Source organism: Giraffa tippelskirchi, chromosome 4 (genome assembly GCF_054371585.1).
Source record: "Giraffa tippelskirchi isolate mGirTip1 chromosome 4, T2T-mGirTip1v1.2.pri, whole genome shotgun sequence".
Lineage (NCBI taxonomy): Eukaryota > Metazoa > Chordata > Mammalia > Artiodactyla > Giraffidae > Giraffa > Giraffa tippelskirchi.
In genome coordinates, this window is record NC_137278.1 from 124,076,523 (window position 1) to 124,090,201 (window position 13,679).

Below are 13,679 nucleotides of genomic sequence, written 5' to 3' on the forward strand. Positions count from 1 at the left end.
CCTGACCTGCATACAGATTTCTCAGGAGGCAGGTCAGGTGGTCTGGTAATCCCATCTCTTTCAGACTTCTCCACAATTTGTTGTGGTCCATACAGTCAAAGGTTTTGATGTAGTCAATAAAGCAAAAGTAGATGTTTTTCTGGAATGCTCTTGCTTTTTCCATGATCCAGTGGATGTTGGCAATTTGATCTCTGGTACCTCTGCCTTTTCTAAATTCAGCTTGAACACCTGGAAGTTCACGGTTCACATATTGTTGAAGCCTGGTTTGGAGAATTTTAGCGTTACTTTGCTAGCATGTGAGATGAGTGCAATGGTGTGGTAGTTTGAGCATTCTTTGGCATTGAAATTGCCTTTCTTTGGGATTGGAATGAAAACTGACCTCTTCCAGTCCTGTGGCCACTGCTGAGTTTTCCAAATTTGCTGGCATATTGAGTGCAGCACTTTCACAGCATCATCTTTTAAGATTTGAAATAGCTCAACTGGAATTTCATCACCTCCACTAGCTTTGTTTGCAGTGATGCTTCCTAAGGCCCACTTGACTTCGCATTCCAGGATGTCTGGCTCTAGGTGAGTGATCACACCATAGTGGTTATCTGGGTCATGAGGATCTTTTTTGTATAGTTCTTCTGTGTATTCTTGCCACCTCTTCTTAATATTTTCTGCTTCTGTTAGCATACATAATTTAAGCATACATAATAAAAAAATTATTGCATATTTATTTCACAAAATTCACATTTTTGCCTTCCTTTCAGCAACATTATTAATTATATTATTCTTATCACAATTTCCATAGAGTTTGATTCCATTAATAATAGTGATCTAAGGCATTACAAACGAAAGTGTAATTATGTCCAAAGCATGCCAAATTTGAATATATTTTAATAAAAAATACAGAATAAAGCAAACCTGAAATGTAAAAAACTATTTTTCATGTGCTTTCAAAAGTCATTTTCTCTCACAAACATCAAATTATTAAAATTAAAAGACAAACACAAATTATAACTAAGAAGTATCAAAATATAAACCAAAATTATTAAATAAAATTTCTATTTTATTTTCTTTAAAAAATTACACAAGATTATTAGATGCTTTTATAAAACAAACACAATTCTACATTTAGCTGCCAATGTAAGGGACCAATATCTTGATTCACACCTGCTTCATAGAGGAAGAATTTGACAAGTTAAACAATTTGGTTTTATTTTTTTAATCTTGGTGCTCCTGCCAGCCAATGTGCTCCCTGTCTTTCTAAACAGTTTCTGAGTCCCACTTGAGCAGGAGCACAATCCACAAACCTTTATGGCATATGGATGCAATTGTCGTTTCTTCTGAGGACATAAGTCAACAGACTTGGAGAAGTATTTTCCTAGGGCTCCAATGGTGTTAGCAAAAGAATGGTGTCTTGGGTTTTCAGTTGTGTGGTTGCTGGCCCTGAGTACAGGATTCCAAGTCACAGAGGCTCCCAGGTATTCTTTCATCAATGTAGTTTGCATGCAGGGTGCTCTAAAGCCCAGAATTCATACAGACTTTTACTCTCATATCCTTCTTCTTAGCTGAGGCCTTGAGAGATTCTCGCTGAGATTATTACAGTAGACTGCTTACAGATCACTTTTCTTCTAGATTCAAATTTTTCCTTTTGCCTCATGAAAGTGAAAAGTGAAAGTGAAGTCATTCAGTCGTGTCCGACTCTTTGCGACTTCGTGGACTGTAGCCCACCAGGCTCCTCCGTCCATGGGATTCCCCAAGCAAGAGTACTGGAGTGGGTTGCCATTTCTTTCTCCAGGGGATTTTCCCGACCCAGGGATTGAACCCGGGTCTCCCGCATTGCAGGCAGATGCTTTAACCTCTGAGCCACCAGAGAACCTGAATATTTATTGGAAGGACTGATGCTGAAGTTGAAGCTCCAATACTTTAGCCACCTGATGTGAAGAGCTGATTCATTGGAAAAGACCCTGATGCTACAAAAGATTGAGGGCAACAGGAAAAGAGAGCAACAGAGGATGAGATATTTGGATGGCATCATTGAGTCAATGGACATGAGTTTGAGCAAACTCTGAGAGATAGTGAAGGACAGAGAAGCCCGGCATGCTGTAGTTCCTGGGGCTGCAAAGAGTTGGACACAACTTAGCAACTGAACAACAACAACATGAACATACCAATGAAGATAAAGTAAGAATCTTGACTGATTACTCTTTCCTTACCTCAAACCTAAACTCTGAGGTCAGTTGTGACTAGAGGAGGTAAAGCAAATAAAAACCATGTTCCAATGTACATGTGGTCAATGAATCACTCATCCCTTCATCCCAAATACATCACACAAAACTGAAACTGCCTAACTTGACAGACAACTGTAGTGGCCTGATTCCAACACTGACAGGTAAGCAGTATTCAAGACAGAAATACTGCTTCATGATTAGTGCTTATTATCAGTACACAGCTGGGCTCAGCCACAAACCATAAAATAGTAGCCAATATTAATTGAGCATTCATTATGCTCATCACTGACACAATGGACATGAGTTTGAGCAAACTCCAGGAGACAATGAAGGACAGGGAAGCCTGCATGCTGTCCTCCATGGGGTCACAAAGAGTCAGACACGACTTAGTGACTGAACAACAACTTTGCTAAGAGCTTCATATGTATTTTTTCATGTGACTCTCCCCACTGTCTTAGAGTTACATAATACTCTGAAGCTCTCTTTAAAGATGGAAGGACTGAGGCTTTAGAGGAGTTGAGAGGCTTGCCTAAAGTCTCACCACAAGGAAGTTGTGGCAATGGGAATTAAGCTCAAGCTGTGCAACCCCAAAGCCTGTAAACTTGAACACTCACTATTCCACTCTGCTTGCTTGTGTCTTACTGGCTTTGAGCAGAGGGATGGGAGGGTCTGGAACCAGCTAAGGCCAAGAGAGGGAAAACTGAATCAACAGCCAAACTGTGCCCCAAGGAAAGCAACCACCAATCCAGAATAACAAGTCCAGAGGACACAATGACCTTGTGTTTATTTGGGCCACTGTCACTTCCAAGGAGTTATGGAAGTGGACTCAAGTGGAAGTCAAGTTATCAATGGAGGGAGCTGGCGGGTAGATGCTGCACCAGAGGATAGGATCTGGGGTGCTACTCTCACTGGACTCCCTGGGTTGGAAGGACAGAACTCCAGTCTAAGGGAAGACAGAAACAAAAATAATACCATCTGCACATTCCTCTGGTCGTTTAATTATTGTAATGAATAATAATGCAATTATTATTCTTCCCATTTTCCAAGTGAGAAAAGACATTATAATATGTCCAAGACCAAACAATAATAAGAGAAGTGAGAGGAAGACTAGATTAGCTTGACTCTAGATTTGTGGTTCTTTCTATTAAATATATCGCATTCCTCTCACTCTGGACCCAACTAAAGGACTAGGTAGGAAAAGGGAAACACAATGTCCCATCCTAATACTCAGCCCTTACTCATGTTGACTGATGCCTGTAAATGCCCTGCAGGTTATGGGAAAAGGCATACGCAGATGGCAGGACTGGCAACCAGGACTAATTAATTCTGGAGTCCACCCATGGGTGGGGCTCACAGCTCCGTACTTTCAACCTAGTCAAGACTGACTCACAAGGTTTGAGTTGGAGTCTCAGGACAAGGACTTCAATGATGGGGCAGATTAAGGACACATGTACTGAATTCTGTGTTGTTGACAGGGACTGTCCTGGGACACTTGGCCTACTTGTGCTTCCAAGAGTGAGATCATTGTGATTTGTTTTCTCCCAACCTGGAAAGCCCTTGAAGCTATGCCCCAGGGTACCTGTCCATGAACAGACCTTACAAAGTACTTGGGACTCAAGGTCCTAGGAGAAGAAAAGGATATCATGTAGCCAAAATGGCAAAGGTGTAATAGAATTCCATCTTCTGTAAATAAAAACTTCCTTCAAGTCAAAAAAAGAAAGTTGGGTATTATGATGGATTTTTAATTAGGGAATTACCAGGAGCAGGTAATGGAAAGTAAAAGCAGGTAATGATGAAAAGGGTGCTTAAGGAATATTATAAGCACATGGCTTTAGATACATAAATGGAAAAATATACAAGAACTGGCAACTATAAGTAAAACTCAGTGAAATATTTGCTTCTGTTCCTGAGTGGCCCACAGCTGTCTGAAATAGTCTCTTTTTAAACCAGGCTTCCTCTTTGTCTAGAGGTAATCTGTCCCTCTGTGCCCTTTTTAATTTCTTTTTTTTAAGGTTAATATGCATAAATCATATTTCTATATGAGAATAATTAGAAAATGAATATTAAAAATGAGACAGCACCAAGAAATATCATCAAATACACAGGAATAAATCCAATGAAGGAAGACTTTAACACAGAAAACTATACTGCTATATTTAAAATGGATAACCAACAAGGACCTACTATAGCACATGGAACTCTGCTCAATGTTATGTGGTAGCCTGGACAGGAGGGGAGTTTAGAGGAGAATAAACACATGTATATATGTATGGCTGAGTCCTGTTGCAGTCCACCTTAAACTATCACAATATTGTTAACTGGCTCTACTCCAATACAAAATAAAAAGTTTTTTTACAAGTTATAAAAAAGAATATTTCATAGTTTTCTTTTTAATTTCAACATCAATTGTCACCATCATAGCTAAAGTCATAAATACTCCCTGATTTAATTCTGCACAGTCACAGGCTCCAAAAAGGGAATGTGTGTGTGAGGAGAGGGAATCATTATTTTCTGTTGGAGGTTGACTAATTTGGTGGTTAATAAGAAGACCATGAGGCTTTGTACATTTCAAATTAGAGAACACAGAACTTGAATCGCAGTCACATGTCATTTCCACCAACACATATAGAGGATCTACTATGTGTCAGGCACTTTGGAAAGTTTCAAACTAGATAAGACACAGTCCCTGGGCTCAGGAAGCTCAAATGTGAGGTTAGAGATGGAGGTAAACAACTAGCAATCAAATCAAGCAGAACAAAGGGTCAGGTCACAGGTACCAAGGATGCACTGTGAGAGCAGAGAGAGAGACACTGCTGAGAGGAGGGAGTGTTGTCAGGCTTGGAAGTAGGGAAGGTCATTCCAGGATGAAAGAGAATGAGCCTGCAGAGCTGTTCAAAACATTTCAGTCTGAGAAGGAAGAGGAGAAAAAGGGAGGGTGGGTCATTACAGTCAGTAAGTGTGCTCAAATACCCCTATCTGCCAGCGTGGCACCCCTTAACTCTATTTCCTTCCACCATTTGTCAAATTCTCCCCTTTCTTTGGCCAGAGCTCTCACTGCCTCATTCTGTTCTTGGCAGACTGAGTCCTTTTACCCTCTTTTGGTTTATTGAAGGTTATATTTCTTCTCCTTGTCCTCTTCTCTCCTCTCAACTAAAACTGATTTCACTGAGACATCCTGATGCTCAAGAGATATAAATAAACTTTTCTCCAGATGCTTGAAGTACCAAATAATGGTCATGATATTGCCTGAAATGCTGGTATGTGCGGGGCACTGTTTAAGTGCTTCACAAGGTACACACGTGTGGGACCCAGACTTGAAGGTGGCCTTTCATTAGTCCCACCTCCCCACCTTCCTCAAGGGCATTCACACCCTTGTGTACTCCCTCTCCCCCCAGTCTGCACTGGGGTTGATCTGTGTGACCTATGGAACATTCCATGTGAATCACTAGGGGATCTTCATGCAATTCAGATTCTGACTAAGAGATTTGAGGTAAGGCCTGAGGACCTGCATTTCTAAGAGTAGCTTCCCGGTGATGTTGAAGCTGCAGGTCCATGGACTGCACTTTGGGTAGTAAGGCTAGAGTTTAAAAGGTAGCATTTATCCTAAGATTGATGTACAAGCAAAATGCCTTGGTTAACATGATTTGCACGCCCATGTTGAGCTGGGGATTTGGGTGCCTATGCTGAGCTGGGAATTTAGGTTTATTTTATGGCAGAAATCTGACCCTTGCTCTGAAACCTGGTCACCTGGTCAACTTTCTTTTTTGTTGTTGTTGCAATCTTGGGTCAGTCATAGATTTATATTTTTTAATTAATTAATTTTGTCTGACCCTTGCTCTGAAACCTGATCAACTTTCTTTTTTTTTAATCTTTGCAATCTTGCATCAGTCTTAGATTTATTTTTTCTAATTAATTAATTAATTTTAATAGAGAATAATTACAATAGCATGATGGTTTTTGCCATACATCAACATGAATTGGCCACAGGTATACATGTGTTCCCCACCCCGATCCTGAACCCACCCCCCTCCCACCTACCTCCCCACCCTCTGGTCAACTTTCAACACAAGCTTTCTCCTGTTTTCTGCTTTCAGTGTGTTGATAACTCCCACTAAGTTGCTTTGTGACTGAACTTCTAAATTGATCTTAGCCTTGCTGGGAATTCTTACCTCCTCTCTTAAGTCCAGGAGAGCAGTAGTTACCATTTACTGCACTCCCACTAACATGTCACTACTTGATATCATTTCTTATCTTTGATTAACTAAAAATACAGTTATCATTTCCACTTCTCAGCTGAAGAAGGCAAGGCTCAATGAGTATTATAAAGTTCGCCAAAGTCTCAAAGCTGGTAGAAGTGCTAGGAAACACTCCAGGTTGTTTGTCTCCCACACTCTCGTTCTTTCCACTTCAGTTCACATGGATGCTGCCCACCCAGGCCCAGCACAACAGACTATGGACCTACTCAGCCCAAGGTCAGACCTCTATTCTGGTGTGTACTTCAAGTGTGTACTTACCAGTCCAAAGGAGCCAATGGGGGTGGTTTCAAAGACATGGTACAAAGTGATGCATTTATTTACTGGGTTGCAAAGAATTTGGACAGTCTTTTGTAACTCACTCTTGGTGGAACTTGAATTACTGAGCATGTTCCAGGGGTGAGGCAGTCCTAGGTATCAGTGATAGGAAGAAGAAAAGAATAAGAGGAAACAGATACAAGTCCAGTTGGGCATAACAGACTATAGACATTACTAGGCGTGTGAGAGTACAAGTCAAACAGGAAAACGGATCAATTTACTGGGAGCGCTGAGTGATGTTGTTCTAGATATTTATTGGTCTTCCGGGGTAAAATATGAGGGGTAATATAATCCTTGCCTTTTTATCAGCACTGAACAATAGCTAGTAATTATAGCAAATGTCGCTAGTGGCAAAGAATTTGCCTGCCAATACAAGAGATGCAAGAGACACGAGTTTGATCCCTGGGTCAGGAAGATCCCCTGGAGTAGGAAATGGCAACCCATTCCAATATTCTTGCCTGGTAAATTGGACAGAGGAGCCTGGTGGGCTATAATCCACATACACACACACACACACACACACACACACACACAGCAAATGTGTATTGAACATAAGCTCTGTGCTAGGCACTGTCAATCACTTTACCCACTTTACTTCATTTCATTCTCACAATACTGTATGAAGTAGGTACTATTATTATCCCTACCTCACAGGTGAGAAATCAGAGAATTGGGGATATTTAAGCAACTTTCCTAAATACTGCCACAGCTAGTAACTGGAAAGCTAGAATCAAAAGTCAGGTCTGTTTAATTGAAGAATCCAAGTAAAGACTGTCCCTGTTTGAGAAAAAGAAAAGCCTATCTGGGAGCAGAGTTGAGGAAGGGTAAAATGGGAAGCCCATAAGGGAATATTATTCAACCATAAAAAGGAGGGAAATTTGCAACACCATGGATAAAACTAGAGCATACTATGCTAAGTGAAATAAGCCATATAAAGGAAGACAAACATGGTATCATTATCACTTACATGTGAAATCTAAAAAAAAGTCAAACTCACAGAAGCATAGTATAATAGAATGATGGTTGCTAGGGGTTGGCAATGGAGGGGGGGGATGGGAAGATATTGGTCACAGGATACAAATTTGCAGTTATAAGATGACTATGTTCTGAGTATCTAAAGTACAGTATAGTGATCATAGTTAATAATACTACAGTGTATACTTGAAATTTGCTAAGAGAGTAGATTTTAAGCATTCTCATCAAGAAGAAAAAAGGAAAAAAAAGTAACTATATGAGGTGATGGATATGTTAATTTACTTGATTGTGACAATCATTTCACAATGTATACTTATATCAAATCATCCTGTCGTACACTTTAAATATATACAATTTTGTCAATTATACCTCAATAAAGCTGGAAAAAATTAAAACAATCAATTCTTTAAACATTCAAGATCTTTAATGGTAGATTATCTTCAAGAGAATAAGTGCTCCGCAAAGTGTAGGATTTGGCTAGGAAATGAGGGGCTCTTGCCTGAAGGTACTCTGACACTTGGGAAGAGAGAAAGAGAAGGAAGGCTTGGTTTGTTGTCCCAGCCTGTGGGGTGTGGAGAAGCCCTCACAACTACTCTTCTCCTCTTGGAAAGATGGAAGCTGGGCAGAGCAACAGGACAGGCAGGCAGGCAAAGCTATTGCAAGCTCCATTACAGGTCTCCTCCAGGGAGCTGCAGAGGGTAAAGAAAATTTCCATAAGGATTTCTCTTTGAAATAAAAATGGGAGAAAAACGGATTTAGGAGGGAGCATAAATCCAATTAAAGCCACCTACAAACACAATAGTAATCACATTCCTCGCCCTTCACAGTTTTCAAAGCCCTTTCTCTTACAAGAGCCTGGATATGAAGCTGAGTGGAAGAAGCAATGATTTGGGGTCAACGAACTTGGGTTTGAATCCCGGCTTTTCCACTCACTGTGTTGATAACTCTCCAAGCTGCAATCCCAGTGTCTTGACAACAGGGTTTTGTTGTGGACAGAGTGAGGTTCGTGTAGGTAAAGTTCCCCAAACATGGTATGCACTTGAGAAATGGTAGCACTCGCCATCACGTGTACACTTCACCCAAAGAAAACACTGTAGAGGTAATTGTTGATGGACTAGCTCCAATTTGCTGATGAGAACACTGAGACTCAGGTCAAGTGGTTTCCCAAGGTCACAGCTAGAAAGAGGACAATTTGGGGGCATCAAACACTGCTTTCTGTGCAGTTTTTTTTCTAGACAAACTTGGGTTTGGAGTTGTATTTCTATGCAGGCCAGATACCCGAATAATGAAAATATTCAGAGAGGTCTTTCCTTTGATATCAGCCTTTGATCTTAACAAAAATTGCCATACTATTTTCAAATGGAATACCTTTGTAAAATCCTTTATCTTCAGAAACCTGTGTTCAAACCTCACACTTCAATGAAATAATGGCTTTATCCCTTCAGATTGTTGATTTATGTTTGAGTTCAGACACCTGGTAAGTAGATGATGTTTCTGAAGTCATTATCAGTCACTGTGTCTTCCATAGCTGGATGAAAGGGTCATCTCAGAGTCATATGGCTTGTCTAAAATGCCCATGTCTTATCTTTTTCTGACAGCATCTGGGCACGCCAGACAGCACGGCACTGGCAGAACAGTTCTGAATTCTGCCACCTATGCTGAAAACAGGTGAAGATGAGGTTGAAGAAATCTGGCCTAAATACCTAAGAATCATTACTACAGAAGCTCCTGTAACACAAAGAATCTGGTGATCTTGATGGTCTCTTTTAGCTAAAAAATACTATACCATTTTATCTGACTTCTCTACCTCATCCCAGTTTTATTGTTGACCCCTTAAAAGTTTAGCTGAATGTAGGACATTCGACATTCTACATCAGTGTTTCCCATTGTAAAAAGAAAATCAAAATGAACCAAGACGTAGTCTGTCCAAAACACTCTGCTCTTCATATTAGATGATGATATTGCTACCCCAGGGACAGGGAAAAAGCTTAAAATCCAAGATTCACTGGCACCAGTTTTTAAAGACATAAGCCAACCAAGTCATTCATCAGCCCTTCCATCTGTCCCTCCATTTGATCATCTATTTATTTATTTACTCTTCAAATATTTATTAGCTATCTCCTATACTCCAGGCACAAATGCTAGATGTAGGGACTATGATCTATGATTAGACCTTGCTTTCATAAAGCTTATAGTGAAAATAGTTGAAAAAAGACAAACACTTTCACAAACAATTGTGAGGATCAGTTCTTCATGGATGCTAGGAGTGAGCAGACAGGGTTTCCTAAGAGAGGCGGTGTAGCTGAGTGGTTGAGAGAATGATGGGCTCTGAATTATAACAAGGAAGCTCCAGATTTGTCCTTCCTCATACCAGCCCTGAGACAGGGGCCCAGTTGTTTAATTGCTCCGTGCCTCAGTTTCCCCAGCTATGCCATGGAGCTATAGTGGTTCAGTTCAGTTCAGTCACTCAGTCATGTCCAGCTCTTTGCAACCCCATGCACTGCAGCATGCTAGGCCTCCCTGTTCATCACAAACTCCCAGAGTTTATTCAAACTCATGTCCATTGAGTCAGTGGTACCTTCCAACCATCTCATCCTCTGTCATCCCCTTCTCCTCCTGCCTTCAATCTTTCCCAGCATCAGGGTCTTTTCAAATGAGTCAGCTCTTCTCATCAGGTGACCAAAGTATTGGAGTTTTAGCTTCATCATCAGTCCTTCCAATGAATATTCAGGACTGAATTCCTTTAGGATGGACTAGTTGGATCTCTCTGCTGTCCAAGGGACTCTCAAGAGTCTTCTCCAACACCACAGTTCAAAAGCATCAATTCTTCCGTGCTCAGCTTTCTTTATAGTCCAACTTCCACCTCCATATGTGACTACTGGATAAACCATAGTTTTGACTAGATGGACCTTTGTTGGCAAAGTAATGTCTCTGCTTTTTAATATGCTATCTTGGTTGGTCATAACTTTTCTTCCAAGGAGCAAGTGTCTTTTTAATTTCACGGCTGCGGTCACCATCTGCAGTGACTTTGGAGCCAAAAAAAAATAAAGTCTGTCACTGTTTCCACTGTTTCTCCACCTATTTGCCATGAAGTGATGGGACCTGATGCCATGATCTTAGTTTTCTGAATGTTGAGTTTTAAGAAAACTTTTTCACTCTTCTCTTTCACTTTCATCAAGAGACAGGGAGCCAGTTGTTTAATTGCTCTGTGCCTCAGTTTCCCCAGCTATGCCATGGGGCTATAATAGTACCTCCCTCTAAAGGTTGTTGTGAGGAATAAAAGGCAGAACATAGGAAATATTTAGAACAGTGTCCGGAACTAGCAAGTGCTAAGCTTAGGGTGGGGAGACACACTTAGCCAGTGCTGTGTGGGGGGACTCTTTAAGGAAAGGGTAAGCTGAGACATGAAGGATAAATAAGAAGGGGTGAAAAGAGGTGAGAAGATAGGGGAGAACAGGAATGGAGGGTGGGAATGGGCAAAGAAAACATAATGAAAAGGTGCAGATTCTGAAATGGAAGGAGCATGGACATGGTACTCTGGAAAAAATAAACATGGTTAGTGGTGGAAGAGGGTTTCCCTGGTGGCTCAGTGGTAGAGAACCTGGCAGACAACACAGGAGACACAGGCTTGATCCCTGGGTTGGGAAGCTCCCCTGGAGAAGGGAATGGCAACCCACTCAAGGAGCCTGGTGGGCTACAGTCCATGGGGTAGCAAAGAGTTGGGCATGACTGTGTGACCCAGGACAAGTTATTTAATGTCTCTGAGAGACAGTTTCTCAAATTGTAAAAATAATTATAATAATACTTATATTTCATTGTTGTGAGGACTATATAATGTTTATGAATACATCTAAACCTACTGACTAATAAAAAGGAAATGAGAGGGAGAGAAAGAAAGGAAGAATAAGAGAGGAAGGAAGGGCAGAAAGAAGGGAAGAAGGAAAGAAAGAGGAATTAATGACACAAGTGACAAAAGCTATAGATGGTATCATGAGTGAAGCGATCTGTTGAGGAATCATTCAGAGGTTTCTCCTAATGTCATATTCTGAAATTATGGAGAAAGATACTCAGTATTTTTAAGAAATTATTTAGTGTTGCAACTTTCTTCATGTGTATAATACTTTGATATTCCCAAGGGATAGATACTATAAACCTATCAACCCTTAATCTTTTGTAGGGCTGAAAAATTTCTTCAACTCTTCTGTTGATTAAAAAATAGTAATTTCAAAATGTCACCTGCCGGGAGTCATCTAAAATCTTTAGGATGCACTGTTTTTTTAATGTATTTATTTTTAATTGAAGGATAATTACTTTATAATGTTGTGTTGGTTTCTGCCATATGTCAACATGAATCATCCATAGGTATACTTATGTCCCTTCCCTCTTGAACTCCCTCCCACCCTTCTAGGTTATCACAGAGCCCCTGTTTGAGTTGCCTGAATCATAGAGCAAATTCCCCCTGGCTATCTATTTTACATATGGTAGTATATATGTTTCCATGCTACTTACTCTCTCTATTCATCCCACCTTCTCCTTCCCCCACCCCGGTCATGTCCATAAGTCTCTTCTCTATGAGTCCCCATCGCTACCCTGCAAATAGGTTCATCAGTACCATCTTTCTAGATTCCATACGCATGCATTAATGTACAACATTTGTTTTTCTCTTTCTGACTTACTCTCTATAATGGGCTCTAGGTTCATAGGATGCATCTTTTGTGATACCAGTAGCCAAGTTTCTTCTTTACATTTACTGTCTTCTAGAACTGAAATCAGACGGTGATGCTGAGTACACATGAGCACCTGCTGTCAGGAGAGGTGATTTTGCAGAGTGCTGAGTGAAAGAGTGAAAACTGAACTTAGATGTCATTCATTGGTTCATTCATCCCTTCACCAAACATGTACTGGGCACCATCTCCAGTGACACCAGAAATTTCTTTTTTAAAGGGTCACTTTGCTCCTGACCAGAGACTGCAGTGCTGATTAAATCAGATGATTACATTACCAGCCCTTGTCATTCAATAAATTATTCTGAAGTGATGGTTTAAATGCTTCATTTTTCAGGGATTGCATAGTCAAGGGTAATGAGTTAAATTGACTAAGGTTGTCCTTTGGAAATGATGGCACTGACTTCTGGGTTTCTGAGTTTGCTGCTTAAAATTTATCAGTAGTGTTGGCTGAACTCAGGAAAGTTCATTTAAGATAAATGAAAGCCACTGGCTCCTCTGTAGCTGCAGAACATCCCCACCTCTGCTAAGATAAGGTGTTGGCTGACAATAACAATAAGGAAGCAAGCCTACACTGTGAGGCAGGCTGGCCCTGTGGAATTTCAACACTGGTTCTCTCAAGCCAGAAGCAGGCTCCCCCAAATTCAGTCTGGAGGAGTCAGGACCCCCTATATTTCTCCTTATTGCTTCATCAGTAGTACAAGGGATAGACACAAATGCTGTGTGGTACGTGTAGTTCCATTAAAACTTCCACACTAGTGATGATTTGGAACAGGGAAGAATTAATGTGTTTGTCTCTTTCTACTACGTGAATCCCTACTTTACAAGGTCCCAAGGGAGCAGGATTTTACAAGGTTTCATACAGTGGAGAATGCTTCCTGATCCTTTCATCTGGGTGAGACACCTACATCTTGCATTTGGGGATGAAAGTACAAATAAAGCTCAGTCCCTTCTGCTAAGGAGACTAGTGGGGAAAAGAGATAACACAGTGTATGAATAAATACAATAAAGTATTGTGTGTAGGAGGGTAGGGGAGTAAGCCCAGGTACCAAATGACCCAAAGGATGGAGCCATCTATGCCACCTAAGGAGGGAGTAGGGGTCAGAAAAGATAGGGCAGGAACAGAGTCACAGACGTAGAGAATGGACATGAGGACATAGGGAGGGAAAGGAGGGGTGGGACAAGCAGAGATA

General features: G+C 40.8%; 1 protein-coding gene across 4 annotated transcripts in view; it reads right to left on the bottom strand.

Moving 5' to 3' along the window:
• Positions 1–13,679, bottom strand: part of LOC145546142 (uncharacterized) — a 482,768-nt gene that overhangs the window by 151,231 nt on the left and 317,858 nt on the right. The window contains exon 1 of one of the 4 annotated variants that reach the window (XM_081592133.1): positions 6,731–8,682. The exons of the other annotated variants lie outside the window; for them this stretch is intronic. Coding sequence (XP_081448259.1) covers positions 6,731–6,859 — 129 coding nt within the window. The 5' untranslated portion in view covers positions 6,860–8,682. Of the gene's footprint in view, positions 1–6,730; positions 8,683–13,679 lie in introns of those variants that run through there. 4 annotated transcript variants of the gene reach the window in all.